The 14,991-nt window shown below is 49.9% G+C and overlaps 2 protein-coding genes across 2 annotated transcripts in view; one reads left to right on the top strand and one right to left on the bottom strand.

The window, feature by feature from the left end:
- The first annotated feature begins 4,161 nt into the window (after positions 1-4,161).
- Positions 4,162-4,455, top strand: SYCE3 (synaptonemal complex central element protein 3). Its single transcript, XM_081819021.1, has one exon. It carries the CDS (start codon positions 4,162-4,164, stop codon positions 4,393-4,395), a length of 234 nt encoding a protein of 77 aa, XP_081675147.1. The 3' UTR covers positions 4,396-4,455.
- Positions 4,456-4,732: 277 nt separating this feature from the next.
- KLHDC7B (kelch domain containing 7B) overlaps positions 4,733-14,991 on the bottom strand; it is a 29,739-nt gene continuing 19,480 nt past the window's right edge. The window contains exon 3 of the mRNA XM_081822743.1: positions 4,733-12,072. Within this exon, the coding sequence (XP_081678869.1) occupies positions 5,837-9,406 (3,570 nt within the window). The 5' untranslated portion in view covers positions 9,407-12,072 and the 3' untranslated portion in view covers positions 4,733-5,836. The remainder of the gene's footprint in view (positions 12,073-14,991) is intronic.

Below are 14,991 nucleotides of genomic sequence, written 5' to 3'. Positions count from 1 at the left end.
TAGTCTTTTGGATTTCTTCTTGTGGACCATAAAAAGCAGTGTACTGTAGGTAGTTAAAAATATGGACACTGGTGGGGTGCCTTCCTGGCTCAGTCAGTAGAGTATATGACTCTTGATTTTGGGGTCACGAGTTCAAGCCCCACGTAGTGCATAGAGCTTACTTAAAAATAAATAACCAGGGGCTCCTGGATGGCTCAGCCAGTTCAGTGTACAACTCTTAGTATTGGCTCAGGTCGTGGTCTCACAGTCGTGGGACTGAGCCCCACATTGTGCTCAGCAGAGAGTCTACTTCAAATTCTCTCTCCCTCTCCCTCCCACTTTCTCACTCTGTCTTTCTCAAATAAATAAATAAAATCTCTTAAATAAATAAATAACCTGAATGTGAAGGGTAGAACTATAAAGTTATTGGAATAAAATGTAAAAAATAATTTAAAAAAACAACCATGAACACTGGAGCTTGATTACTTGGGTAAAATCCTACCTGTGCCACTTATTAGCTGTGTGACCTTAGCAGCTACTTAACCTCTCTGCGCCTCTGTTTCTACTTCTGATAAATGAAGATAACTATAATACCTACATCTTAAATTTAAATTTTAAAAAATTAGGTGAAATTCACACACCATGTAATCATTTTAAAGTATACATTCAGTGGCATTTAACACATTCACAATGCTGTACAGACACCAACTCTATCTAGTTCAAAATATGTGCATCATTTTAAAAAGGCACTTTGTACCCCTAAACCGTCACCCCCATATGCCTCTATCCCCAGCCCCTGACAACCACCAATCTGTTTTCAGTCTCTATGGATTTACCCATTCTGGGTATTTTGTATAAATGAATCATATAATATGTAAATGCAGTTTGTCTCTGGCTTCTTTTCCTTAGCATAATATTTTCAAGGTTCATCCATACTATAGAATATATTCGTATTTTATTCCTTCCTATGGCTGAATAATTATCCCATTGCATGGATATATCATATTTTATTTATTCGTTCATCTTTTGATGGGTATTTGGATTGTGTCCACCTTTTAGCTATTGTGAATAGTGCTACTATGAGCATGTGTATACAAGTATTTGTTTGAGAACCTGCTCTCTGTTGTTTGGAATATTACCTAGAAGTGGAATTGCTGGGTCATACAGTAATTCTATGTCTAGCTTTCTGAGGAATGTCAAACTGTTTTACACAATGATGCACCATCTTACATCCCCACCAGCAGTGCATGCACAAGGGCTCCAATTTCTCCACATCCTCACCAACACTTGTTGTTTTCCGGGTTTTTTTTTAATTATTGGATTTTCTGTCTTATTGATTAGAAGTACTTTCTTGTATATTATAGATATTAACCCATTATCATCTTTAAGCATTATAAATTTCTTCTATCATTTGTATGAAAACTTTGTCCATGTTGTCCTTAGATGAAAAAAAATTTTTGATAGAAAGACTCACCAATATTTTACCTTATGGTTTGTGGTTTTTAAGAAGTCCCAAGATCACAGATATTCTGCTAAATTTTGACCCACAGATGTTATTTTCTCTTTCATATTTATATCTTTAATTCATCTCTAGTAACTGTCTTTTCTCATTGATTTTGGTTTTACTTTTATCATATACTAAATTTCCATATATACTTAGGTCTATCTCTGAGCTTACTATTTTTCTTCCATTGGTCTATTTGTCTATACCACACTATTTTTTAAAAGATTTTATTTATTCATTTGACAGAGAACAAGCACAAGCAGGGGGAGCGGCAGCCAGAGAGAGAGGGAGAAGCAGACTCCCTGCTGAGCAAGGAGCCCGATGTGGAGCTCAATCCCAGGGTCCCAGGATCATGACCTGAGCCGAAGGGAGACACTTAACCAACTGTGCCCCCCAGGTGCCCCTATACCACACTATTTTTTAAAATATGACCTTATAGGGGAGCACCTTGGTGGTTCAGTCAGTAAAACATCTGCCTTCGGCTCAGATCATGATCTTGGGGTCCTGGGAACTCAAGAGACATATATTTCTGGAGGATTTTCTTACGATCATGAGTCCTTCCTATTCTGTGTATCCTGAATTTTCTTCCTTGGATCAAATCAAAGAGGGCTTTGCTCTTGATACAGTGTTTTGGCTTCTCATTGACTTGCCTTCTCTGAACTGTGCTTTGGCACTGTGCCAACAGCTTTTTTTTGCCAGTGATTACATACAACTATAGACATAGAAGAGTCACCTTGTATTTAAAGTAGGGATGTTGTCAGGGTGCCTGGGTGACTCAGTCAGTTGGGCAGCCAACTCTTGATTTTGGCTCTGGTCATGATCTCAGGGACCTGGGAGCCTGAGCTCCTGCACTGGGCTCTGTGCTCAGTACAGAGTCTGCCTGAGATTCTCTCTCTCTCCCTCTGCCCCTCCCCCTGCACTCTCTCTCTAAAAATAATCTTTTAAAAAATAAAATAGGATGGGGTGCCTGGGTGGCTCAGTCATTAAGCGTCTGCCTTCAGCTCAGGTCATGATCCCAGGGTCCTGGGATCGAGCCCCACATCGGGCTCCCTGCTTCGCGGGAAGCCTGCTTCTCCCTCTCCCAGTCCCCCTGCTTGTGTTCCCTCTCTCGCTCTCTCTCTGTGTCAAATAAATAAATAAAATCTTTAAAAAAAATAAAATAGGATGTTGTCAAGGACATTTTCAACTCTATTACATACTTCTCAAAAAATACACCTATCAGACAATTTTTTCTTAGGATAAAAGTGTCTTAATGGGTTTGTTTTTATTTTACGGTCACTGAGTCTTAAACCTGAGCATGTTTCCTCTGCTTTGGCCTTAGAAAACTCAGAGCTAGAATTCCAACTGCCATGCAGAACAATATGAGACTCATTTCTGCAAGCTCTTTTTTTCTCCTGAATTTTTATTTCTTACTGCCCTAACCCTTTGCCCTGAATATCTCAATTATTTATTTTGTAGTAAGAGTTTCTCCTATCTTGAACACCCTAATATGTTCTAGGCAAATTACATATATCATCCATTTACTCTTCATAGCAAGCTGTGAGATTGGGACGTTGTCTATCCTTTACAAATGAGGTTAGTAAATTTAAGTCACTTGTTCCTGGCCACATAGGTAGCAAGCGGAGAGCCCAGAAGCCAACTGCTCTGACTCCCAGGTGCATGCTCCACCTGCTGTCCAGGTGGTCTGAAAGGGTGGTCTACTTATTAAGATACAGGTTCCTGGGCACCATTCCCAACCTGGTAAATAAGAACCTCTTTGAGGGACGCCTCGGTGGCTCAGTTGTTAAGCATCTGCCTTTGGCTCAGGTCATGATACTGAGGTCCTGGGATCGAGCCCCATATTGGGCTCCTTGCTCTGTGGGGAGTCTGCTTCTCCCTCTGCCTCTGCCCTGCTTATGTTCCCTCTCTGTCTCTCTCTCTCTCTGTCAAATAAATAAAATCTTTAAAAAAAGAAAAAAGAACCTCTTTGAGTTGTGGGAGAGGCCCGTAACCTACATTTCAACAGGTTTCCCAAGTGACTCTCATGCATCCAAAAGTTCAAGAATTCCTGTACAAGCTATATAGCCAAATGCCCTCTATCTGTTGAGATACTGCACATAGCCTTTCTAACAATTTTTCCCTAACCAAACAGATATAACTTTCTGTAAAACATCAAGTCTGTCATGCTGCTGACCTTGGTCATGTGTAGATATTCATGTGCAATTATTATTATTCATTCTGCCTGTCTCTTCTTTGGACTGGCCCTAATGAAAGCACAGAGGTACCCAGAGGGAGGTGAGCAGTCCTCCCAGGCCACTATGCATGAGGTAACATGAGGCTCAGAACCTTGCTAGAGTAAGAGCAGTCACTCCTACGTGAGCTTGGATAAGCATTATGACTCCTCAGGGTTCACCCTGCAACCACTAGCTATGAACTGCTGGTAAGGACCTATGTTTGCTCTAATTTTTCCTAATATTTTATATCAGACTGGCCTCCAGCCTTAATGTCATGGGCCGATGCATCCAGAAGTTAAGACCTATGTGACATCAGGGAAGTTTCAGTACTGCCCTGTGTAGGGAGAAGTTTTAATATGGGTTTTTATGAACACTATAACATGTAGCCTACCAGTTTTCTCTCCTTAGAGAAATTGGGTAACTCAGCAGGATCTAGTCCCTGGGATGCTTAGCATGGTTGGAGGCATGTGGCCCTCCCTGGGGTGTTCCAGAGCCACAGCCCCACTCTGCAGCCTGATCAGGGCCTGTCTGGTTGTTGCAGTGCAAGCCACATGGATGGCCTACGACATGGTGGTGATGCGCACCAACCCCTCGCTGGCAGAGTCCATGCGCCGTCTGGAGGATGCCTTCCTCAACTGCAAGGAGGAGATGGAGAAGAACTGGCAAGAGCTGCTCAATGAGACCAAGCATAAACAGTAGGCCCCCTGCCCACCCACGGCCACCATGCTGCCATCTGCCAATGTGGAGAAGCCCCTAAGGCACAGAGCCTTCTCTGCTGGCAGAGTAACAGCGACCGAAATATATAGCTGTATTAACAGTACTTGTTTCTCAATAAACTTATTTTTAAGAACAACCTGAGGACCCCTTTCTGTCCTACGCAGCAGCATATCCAACCTTGCGAACAAAAATGAGAATTATAAGATGCAGATGCTTTCAATGAATTAAACATACTTAGTGCCAGTAGCACCAAGCATAGAATAAAAAGCAAAAACGGGGCCAGATAGAGACAAACCAGGTCAGAGGGTGGGACAGGTAGCAGTATTCAGTCAGATTTATTTACCTTCCTATGGTGGATTCCAAAATAGGCAAAGGGGAACATTGTTTATTCATCCTGGGCACTGTGCTAGGTGCTCACATATGTGACCTTATGTTCTCACAACTCTCCTGAGTAACAGATGTTCATTGTCCCCATTGCACAGATGAGAAGAATGAAATTAGATGTCTCTTCTAAGTCCACAGCTAATAAGGGAAAGAGCTCAGGGGAAACCTGGGTCTCACGTAAGAACAGGCATTGGTGGGAAGTGAGGCTGGCTTCTAGAGGGGCAGAGCAGGTGGGAGAGACCCCACAGAGGGGCATGAGCCCAAGTGGTCCTGGCCAGGCCTGGGCTGGGGTTACAGTCAGGGGCTGCAGACAGCAGAATGGTTTCATAGACAAGGGTTCTAGGCCTCTGGGATCAGACAAAGGAGGGCTACAGAGTTGTTCCCAAGGCCAAGCCAGGCTCCCGAGGCCTGAGGCAAAGACATTTTCCTGGGGACTTTTCTGTTCCTTGTTCCCCCTTCCCACTTCCTTATAGACTCCTTGCCCAGCTTGGAGCCCTAGGGACAAAAGACAGGAAGTGTGACTTGTTTCTAGCCACCTCCTTCCTCTGCTCAGCAGTCACTCAGCTCCTCCACAGGCCAAATCCTGGTCCTTAAGGACACATCATCAGTCCCTGGCTCTCAGAGTACCAGTAGACCCACAGACAGATGTTTTTCCAGGCAGTGCGGTGCTGCCAGAGGGAGCCTGGCCCTGGAGCCCAGAGGAGAACCATCCTGGAGGAGGGGCTTTGTGAGCCAGCTGAGGTGTGAGGGCAACAACTAAGTCATAAAGGCAGTAGACAGCATTCTGTGGTGGGAGGCTGGGAAACGGGGTAGGGATGGCCCAAAACCAGCTCACAGGTAGGTACAAGGAGCCTGAGCTCCCAGGGGGAGAGGTCTCTTTTAAGGGCTGGGGGGTATGGAAGGGGGAAATCATGAGTCTTATTAAAACAGAAAAAGAAAGCTGTCCCAGAAACAATGGCAGAAAGTTCTGGATCCCAGCCACCTTCTGTGCCCCACCTGCCAGCAGACCCCCAGCCCCAGGGTCTCCCCGGAGAGCAGCTCAGAGGGCAGTCTGCAGGGGGTCGGTGGCAGGCAGAGTCAGGATGAATGGACAGAGGACGCCCTTACTCCCCAGAGCAAAGGGCTGCAGCTCCCTGGCCTGGAACTGGGCAGTCCCCTCGGAGACCGTAAAGGTGGCCGTGACCTGGTGGTTGAGGCAGTAAATGGTGTTGCCCAGCGCGGTGCAGTGCAGTGGGGCCGGGTCGGGCAGTGGCAAGGAGGCCGCCCGGCTCCAGGAGCCGGTCACCGTGTTGTAGCGCATCACCGCAGCGCCCACGCCCCGCAGCAGGTCGAAGCGGTAGAGGAAGGCTCCCAACGCCACCATGTCGCTGGAACGCCGGTGGCTGGCGCTGTAGGGGCACTCATCCCATGCATCCTTCCCAGGGCTGTACCTCAGCAAGCGGTAGAAGAGGTGGCCCCCAGTGACATAGATGTCCCCACGGCAGGCCACAGCCTCGTGGGCCACAGGGAAGGTGCCTGCAGGGAGGGGCGCGCGCGAGGTCCAGGCGTCCGTGCGCGGATCGTAGCTCTCCATGCTGTACAGGCACTCGCCACCGATGGCGTAAAGCAGCCCGTCCAGAGCCACCAGCTTGAGCTGGGCCCGGGCCTGCTGCATGGGCCTCACCTGGCTCCAGATGTTGGTCAGCGGGTTGTAGCAGAAGACCTCGTTGGAGCAGACGGCCTTGGCACCGGAGCCACGGATGCCCCCGGCCAGGAACAGGTAGTTGTGCATGGTGCAGAGACCACAGCCCCGCAGCGGGGCCTCCTCCGGCACCTGAGTCAGGGGCCGCCAGGTGTTTTCTCGGGGGTTGAACACGTGCAGGTGCGTGCGCGGAGGCAGGGGTGCAGGCCCCGGAGTAGGAGCCTCCTCCCCACAAGGGCCCCTGGTGAGCCCTGAGCGGCTCACCCGGTAGAGGCTGGGCAGCACAAGGACCCCCAGCACCGCCTGGCCCCGGCCAGTCCGAAGGCTCAGGATGCGCTCCCGGTCCGCCCCGCTCAGCTGCCGGTAGAGGTGCGGGTCTCCCAGCACGTGCAGCAGATTGTCGCTCATCAAGGCGTATGTCTCCCGCAGCAGGCCGGGCTCCGCGTGCCGCTGGGCGAAGGCCAGGACGTCCAGGCAGTTGCCCAGGTCCGGGCGTTGTCGTAGAGCTGCTGCCGAAGCCGGCTCGCGGGCTAGGGGGCTGGGCTTCCGGGGCCCCTCCCCCTCCCCCCAGCGCCCCGGCCTCTGCAGAAGCACCATGAGCTTGCGGGCCTCTTTCTGCTTTCCCGGGACGACTATCCCGCTGCCTGCAGGGCGGGGTTTCTCCCCCGGAGCCTCTCCCCGGCGCCTCGCGGACGCAGCCTGGCGGACACCGCGCTCGGAGCTCTCTGCTCTTTCACACGCGCTGCGATTCCGCGGTGGCGGGACCGGCTGTGAGGCGCCCCTCCCAGTGGGGGAGGGTTGGGGGCCAGACTGCCTCCGCTCAGGGCGCGGTGATGGGGCCCCGGGCATTGCAGCTCCGGGCAACAGAGGGTCTTCTGCACGCTTCTCCTCGACTGCATCTCCTCTCGGACCTGAGGGAGGCTCTGGGATGGGAGCCTCCTTGGTCTCCAAGTGGCTCTGCTGTTGCCGACGTCCAGCCTCTGTGTCTGCCCCTGAGGAGCCATTCCTGACCTCCAGGCTGGGGGCGGCCCCTTCAGGGGCAGAACCAGACTCTCTGTTCTCAGAGGGTGCACCAGTGCTGGGATCTCTAGGGCTCTGGGGAGCTGCCCTTGGGGCTCTCCCTTGGGGTCTCTCTTGCCTGGGGAAAGGGTGACTCCTAAGAACCATGGAAATAAGATTTTCCCAGCTGGTTGAGATTTGCCCTTCCTGCTTGTCCTTGCGGAAAGCCGCACTGTGGTCCTGTGCCGTAGGCCTTGACCCATTACTGGGGGCAGGGGACAGGGCTGGGGCTGCAGCTGAGGATGGCGCTGGGGCTGACACTAGGGCTGGGGCTGGGGCTGGGGTTGAGGCTAGGGCAGGGGACGGGGCTGGGGCTGGGGCTGCAGCTGGGGCTTGCACTGGCCTGTGAGTTTCATCCTCCACAGGACCCTGGCTAACTCTGAGGGACAAAGAGTCTGAAGGCGAGGAGGTTGGGCCTACAGGTAAGAGACCTCCTTGGGGACGTACTGTCAGAGGGGAAGCCAAGAGTGGAAGGGGCTTAGGGAAGCATGGAGAGGGTGTGGCTAAGGGACTCAAGGAGGGGGCTCCCTGGACAGTGTCTGTAGAGGGCTTTCCTCTGTCCTGAAGGCCTCCCTCCTGCTCACTGCTCTGCTCCCCCTGGCCTTGCTGGGATTCTCTCCCTTCTCTGACGCCGTGGCCCGCTTGCTCCTCTGTCCCGCCGGGCCCTGAGCTGAAGAAAGAGCCATCTCCAGAGCCATTAGCCCCAGCCTTTACTGCGTCGTTGGCGTCTGTGGTCCCCCGCCCTTGAGACAAGAGTGGGTGTCCACACTGCGACCCCTCTGGCCATGGGCCCATGGAGCCTGGGGCCTGGCTGAAGCTCCTGGTGACAAGAAAATCCCTCCTCTCCCAGGGCCAGCCTTCCACGGAGGCTGGAGATCCCTGAGCCTCCCTGGGAGCCTGGGACCCAGGCTCCCTGCTTTCCAGAGCTAGGACTGGGGCTGGTTGGAGGCTGCTCTCCCTGCACCCCTTCTCTGTGCCCTCAGCCAAGGGCCCAGTCTGCGTGGTGTGTGATGGAGGTGGCTCCTGGGGAACAGGGGGCCTCTGAGAGCCTGTGGAGAGGCTGCTGCCTGCATCCACAGCATCCCACACGCTCACCACAGCGCCCAGGCGCAGGGAGTCCAACCTCGGGAAGTGGCGGTTTCTATCTCCTGAGCTGTGGTCCACCTGCCACCGCCGGCTGCTGGGGCCTCTCTCTAGTGAGCCAGGTGACCCTACACCTCGTTGCCAGGGACTGGTGTCCTGTTCTGTGGTGTGGATCAGGCCCTGGTGAGTTGGCACCTTGACTTGGACGCCTCCTGCCTTCACTTGTCCTTCCATCTGTCTGCCAGGACTCCGAGGGGTGAAGTGTATCAGGAGGGGGCCAGACGTCCCCCCCACTTTGCTTCTACCCATGAGGGCAGCACCTGGCCCGAGAGGCTCCCTTCTTTTGCCTCGGGGGGCTTCTGGCTTGGCATTACCTTGCTGCTGTCCCAAGGCCCCTCCAGTGGTCACCTCACCAGCTGTGGCAGCCAGACGGCCACCTCCCCGGAGCTTCGGATCCTGGGCCCCTGCTGCAGCCGGACTCCCCTGGCCACGTCCCGGAGGGTCTGGCTTCCCCTGCCCTGGGCTGCTTCCCTCAACACCATCACTGACCTTGGACTTCAGGGGCAGGGCGGGCCTGGCTCCTCCCGCCTGTGAAGGCTGGGCCCCAGGGGCTGTGGATGCGGGTGCTGCTGCCTCCTGGTCCTGCCCAGAGCCAAACCAGTGCAAGGCCAGTCCCGTGGCGGCCACCACAGCCAGCGCCAGCAGGGTCAGGACAGCGCCGTCCCAGTCATCCTCCCCGTCCCAGCCCCAGCTGAGGCCATCAGGCTCCGAGGCACCCTGGATCATGGTGCTGGGCTGCAGATGCAGCGTGAGGAACCGGGTCAGCAGGCGGGAAGCTGCGTGTGCTTCCTGCAAGTCGGTCCTGCGCTCAGGTCTGCACAGACGGCATCAACAATGAGCTCCGCCCACAGGGCTGCCCAGTTAAGGTGGACCTGTGCTGGGGGACAGTCGCTCTGCCTGGCCTAGGATGGGGTGGGTCTCCGTGCCCGTGCCTGGATGGGGGTTTGTCAGTGGAGCTAGGCGGAGCTCTCAGGAGTCAGCATAATATCCAAGAGCTCCAGGAGCTCAGGGGCCTCTCCAGGCCCACCTGCCCACTTCGCCTTGCCATGGGGTCCAGTGGCAAATGGCATTGTTCCTCAACACAGTTCCAGATCCCAGCCAACCTGCTTCTACCTACAGACCCTCAGACCCCCCCAAACTTCCACCGCATTGTTCCAACTCTGAGCCTGGGTCCAGCCTCAGGGGCTCTTTCAGGGAAGAGTTACCCACAAGGAGATGTTATCTGCAGCTTTAGCAACATGATGCAGCCCTGATGAAATTACCAGAAACCCAAGAAGACGGTTCCACTGTGGGCCAGCGGGGGAGGGGTGGGAGAGGCACACACCCCATCGTGCCAACACTGCAGGCTGGTCTCAGACTGAGGGAGACCATGGAGGGCATGCATCCTGACACTAAGCACTGCCTTAGAAAGTGCATCCTCGGGGCACCTGCGTGGCTCAGTCGTTAAGCATCTGCCTTTGGCTCCGGTCATGATCCCAGGGTCCTGGGATCGAGCCCCGCATCGGGCTCCCTGCTCCGCGGGAAGCCTGCTTCTCCCACTCCCACTCCCCCTGCTTGTGTTCCTTCTCTCGCTTTATCTCTCTCTGTCAAATAAATAAATAAAATCGTAAAAAAAAAAAAAAAGAAAGAAAGAAAGTGCATCCTCCTGTCACCTCAGGTGTGAAGTGGAGACTTGCACTGTTCTCTCCCAGGACGCATAAGGGTGCTTGAGAGGGGCCAAGGCTAAAGCCCCCATCTCCCCTCTTCCAGCAGCCTCTGGACTTCCCTTACCCTGAGTTCAGCCGAGATGGGATAGAGTTTTCTAAAGGAATTTTCTAAGCTATCAAGAGAAAAAAAATGAACAAAATAAAGAAAATCCAAAAGTTGTATTTCTCTATTGACCTGGCTTATTACAACCCACCTGCCCTTTCTAGAGCCTCCTGGGCCTCCCCCTGCACCCTATGGACCATCTTGACTGCTCAGATGCCTCTTCCATGGTGCCCCCAGAAAGCCCTGAGCCCAGCCTGCTCTTACCCCTGTTACCTCACCAGCCAGCCCCCAGCATCCCTCAGAGACCCTCCTTTGACCCCAGGTAATCTATCAGCCTGACTTCTGGGTATCCCATCTCATTCCTTGGCCTTCCCTCATCTTAGCCAAATCACTCCACTCCAGCGTCCTCACTGGAACTCAGCCCCCTTACAGGTCAGCACGTAGATCCTTCTGCTGGGCATGCACTTGGCTTCCCTCAGCTTGGTTTCTCAGGGAAGGAGACTTGTCTCCTCCATCTGCTTCTCACTTAACCTCATCTCAAGAATAAGTCTGGGGACAAGTGGGGCCCAGACATGAAAAAGAGCCAGGATCTCTGGGACAAAGCCAGACCCCCTACAACATGTATTCGTTCCTTTTTCTAGGACACGGGACTTCTCCCTGACTCAGGCAGTGAGGAGATGGCCAAGGAGCGTCCCTGGCACCCAGCTTGGGCTCTGCTGGACCTCAGGTACCTCACCCATCTGGTCACCTCCCAGCTCCCCTGAACATATTAGATGACAGTAAGAGGGTGGAAGGAGGGCTCATGCCTTAAGGTGGACCTCAAGTTGGTGGCAGGGTTTATGGACATTGTACTTATTCCTGTCCCAGTCTCAGGTTCTGCCTCTTGGTTGTTTGGGGTCCAGAGACCTTGAAAAGTTGGAGATGACAAGCCCACCTGCACCTCCTTATAGGCCATGCCATACCCTATCAGGCATTTCTACCAAGCTTCTGAAAATACCTGTTGTTAGCAGAGCCCCAGGCTGCTGTCAGAGAACAGGAGAAGTGTCCAGCAAGCGATACCTTAGGGTACTATGGGGGGAGGAACCAAGCACAGAAAATCACCCCAATCAATTTCACAAGGTGTCAAGGACTCTGATGGGTCTTGGTGGCACAGGTGACCAAGGAAGGGTCTAGTCCCATCCTCTGTGGAAAGAAAACACCTCCCTTTGTCAAAATCCAGGGGGAGGGCGAAACTCTACTGCACGGAGAAAATCCCTATTGGGAAGGTGACCGGGGACATGTTACCTCCCTAAATTGTGGGAGATTCGCCCTCCTAACTTCCCAGAGAATGTAAAAATGTAGTACTGCTGGAAAGGTGACAGAACATGAAGTCACCTAGACAAATTGTGAAACAAAAATTGTTCTAGTTGTGCTATGAGACAATGTAAATATCAAAGTTACCATTAAGGGGAAAAACAAACATCAAGAAAGTAGATCTGACCATTAGTGGCATCCTGCTGAGGCAGAAATCCTGTTCCAGTCTACACAAGGAATAGAGAGGGATTCATGCCTAGTACCTGAAGCTTCTGTTTCCTCAGACAGTCCAAAACAGGAACGGATGAGTCTCCTGCTTATCAGCAACCAACTATCCATACACTGGGAGCCTAGGAATAGAAGATGTATCCATGTATGAGCTGATCCACTGCAGCCACTCATAGAGGAACCCAGTGCTACCTGGTCACTGAGCCTGAACAAAGCTGGATGGTGCCCTGGCCACCAGTGTGCCTTCTCTGAAACATTTAGTGGAAGAAAAGCACAGTGACATAATGACATAATTCCAAATGGAGAGCTAATATACATAAGGTGAGCAGCAAACCTCATCAAATGTAGGGTTTCTCTATTACTGGAATTTCTAAAAGCAGAAAATATTATATAATCAGAAATGATATAAAACAAAGAATATTAAAAAAACAAAGAATATAATAAAAATCCTATACTTAGAAGTATACATGTAATTTTATATATGTATAAATAAGTCTAGAATAATGTTTAAGGCTTAGAAAATATAAATCCCAGATTAAATAATCACACCCTACAGGGACTGCTTCTTAAGGAATTCATCTGACATGGGAAAAGATTTATACAAAGAAGAAAAAAGTTATGTAAAAAAAATAAACAATACAATATGATTTAAAATGAAAAAAACTAAAACATGTAAGCATTCAACAATATGGGAATGATGAAAACATGAACACGACTTTAAGATGTGGTATTGAAAAACTTACTTAAATAATTATTAATAATGTGGCTGTGAAGTTTAATACTGATATTACTGGAGATCCCATAATAGAAGAGGCATAGTATTTTAAAACAAGTTCAAAGTATGAGAAGGGAGAGAGAAGAAAGACATAAAGCATAATGAAAGTCACCTCTTGGGCGCCTGGGTGGCTCAGTTGGTTAAGCAACTGCCTTCGGCTCAGGTCATGATCCTGGAGTCCCGGGATCGAGTCCCGCATCGGGCTCCCTGCTCAGCGAGGAGCCTGCTTCTCCCTCTGACCCTTCCCCCTCTCATGTACTCTCTCTTATTCTCGCTCTCTCAAATAAATAAATAAATCTTTAAAAAAAAAAAAAAGAAAGTCACCTCTTATTCCAAAGAGGTGAATATATATCTAAATCTTGAAATCAGTTGCTAAATATCAGTTCAAATGTAAGTTTAAATTTTTTTTTAAGATTTTATTTATTTATCTGAGAGAGAGAATGGGAGACAGAGAGCATGAGAGGGGGAGGATCAGAGGGAGAAGCAGACTCCCTGCTGAGGAGGTAGCCCGATGTGGGACTCGGTCCCGGGACTCCAGGATCATGACCTGAGCTGAAGGCAGTCGCTTAACCAACTGAGCCACCCAGGCGCCCATAAGTTTAAATTTTTTTAAATTCTAAATTGATGTATACATTTACCACATTCAGGGATTGGAAAACTTAATGTCATAAAGATGACAATTGATGAAAGACAATTCAGAGATTCAAAAGACCCAATGAATGTCAAGCAGGAGAAATAAAAGGAAATTCATACCAAGATACACCAGAGTAAAAAACTGCAGCAAAGACAAAAGATGGAAAATCTTAAGAACAACCCCCCATGGGCGCCTGGGTGGCTCAGTTGGTTAAGCGACTGCCTTCGGCTCAGGTCATGATCCCAGGGTCCTGGGATCGAGTCCCACATCGGGCTCCTGGCTCAGCGGGGAGCCTGCTTCTCCCTCTGACCCTCTCCTCTCTCATGCTGTTTCTCTCTCGCTCGCTCTCTAATAAATAAATAAATAAAATCTTAAAAAAAAAAAAAAAGAGCAACCCCCCAAAAAAGACAGATCACCTACAGAGGAATGACAGTCTTCAGCTGACTTCTCAATGACAAAAAAACTGTAGGCCAAAAGACAATTTAATGAAATTTTCAATGTGCTGAAACAAAACAATCTAAAGTTCTATAGCTAGAAGACATATCTTTCAAGAATGAAGGCAAAACAAAAACCTTTCCAGACAAACACTGAGAGTCTTCAATGAAGGAAATGCTAAACTAAGAATGCCAGAAGGAAAGAAGAGCAAAAACAACAAAAATGGCAAGGATGTGAATAAATCTAAATGAGCATTGACTTTATAAAACAATAATAAGTTCTTGTGAGTGTCTTAATTATTTAGAATTAAAAGAAAAACAACAGAATCAATGAAACCAAAGTTGGTTCTTTGCAAAGATCAACAAAACCGACAAGCCTTTAGCTAGACTGATGAAGAAAAAAAGGGAGAAGACACAAAAAACTAAAATCAGAAGTGAAAGTGGGAATGTTACTACCAACCCTACAGGAAAGAAAAGGGTTATAAGAGAATACTGTGGACAACTGTACACCAACAAATTAGATAACCTAGATGAAATGGACAAATTCCTAGAAACACACAAACTACCAAAACAGACTCAGAAGAAATAGAAAATCTCAATAGACCTATAACAAGAAATGGAATCTGTAATCAAAAACCTCTCAACAGAGGCACCTGGGTGGCTCAGTTGTCAAGCGTCTGCCTTCAGCTCAGGTCATGATCCCAGGGTCCTGGGAATGAGCCCCACATCAGGCTCCCTGCTCGGCGGACGGCCTGCTTCTCCCTCTCCCTCTGCCTGCCACTCCCCCTGCACTTGCTCTCTCTCTTTCAAGTAAATAAATAAAATCTTAAAAAAAAAAAAAAACTCCCAACAAAGAAAATTCCAGGATTTAGATGGCTTCACTGGTGAGTTCTACCAAACATTTAATGAATTAACACCAATCCTCTCAAACTCTTCCAAAAAAATTGAAGAGGGGTGCCTGGGTGGCTCAGTCGTTAAGCGTCTGCCTTCGGCTCAGGTCATGATCCCAGGGTCCTGAGATTGAGCCCCGCATTGGACTCCCTGCTCCACAGGAAACCTGCGTCTCCCTCTCCCACTCCCCCTGCTTGTGTTCCCTCTCTCGCTATCTCTCTGTCAAATAAATAAATAAAATCTTTAAAAAAAAATTGAAGAGGTAGGAATACTTCCTTATTCTATAAGGACAGCATTACCCTGATAC

This window comes from Leptonychotes weddellii, chromosome 5, assembly GCF_054177405.1.
Source record: "Leptonychotes weddellii isolate Sample4059 chromosome 5, ASM5417740v2, whole genome shotgun sequence".
NCBI lineage: Eukaryota > Metazoa > Chordata > Mammalia > Carnivora > Phocidae > Leptonychotes > Leptonychotes weddellii.
Note: the sequence above shows the minus strand (reverse complement) of the source record. Positions and strands in the feature narration are given on the sequence as shown.

Excerpts from the sequence above, each read along its gene's own strand:
- SYCE3 (XM_081819021.1), top strand. The coding sequence starts at position 4,162 with ATGTGGCCCTCCCTGGGGTGTTCCAGAGCCACAGCCCCACTCTGCAGC.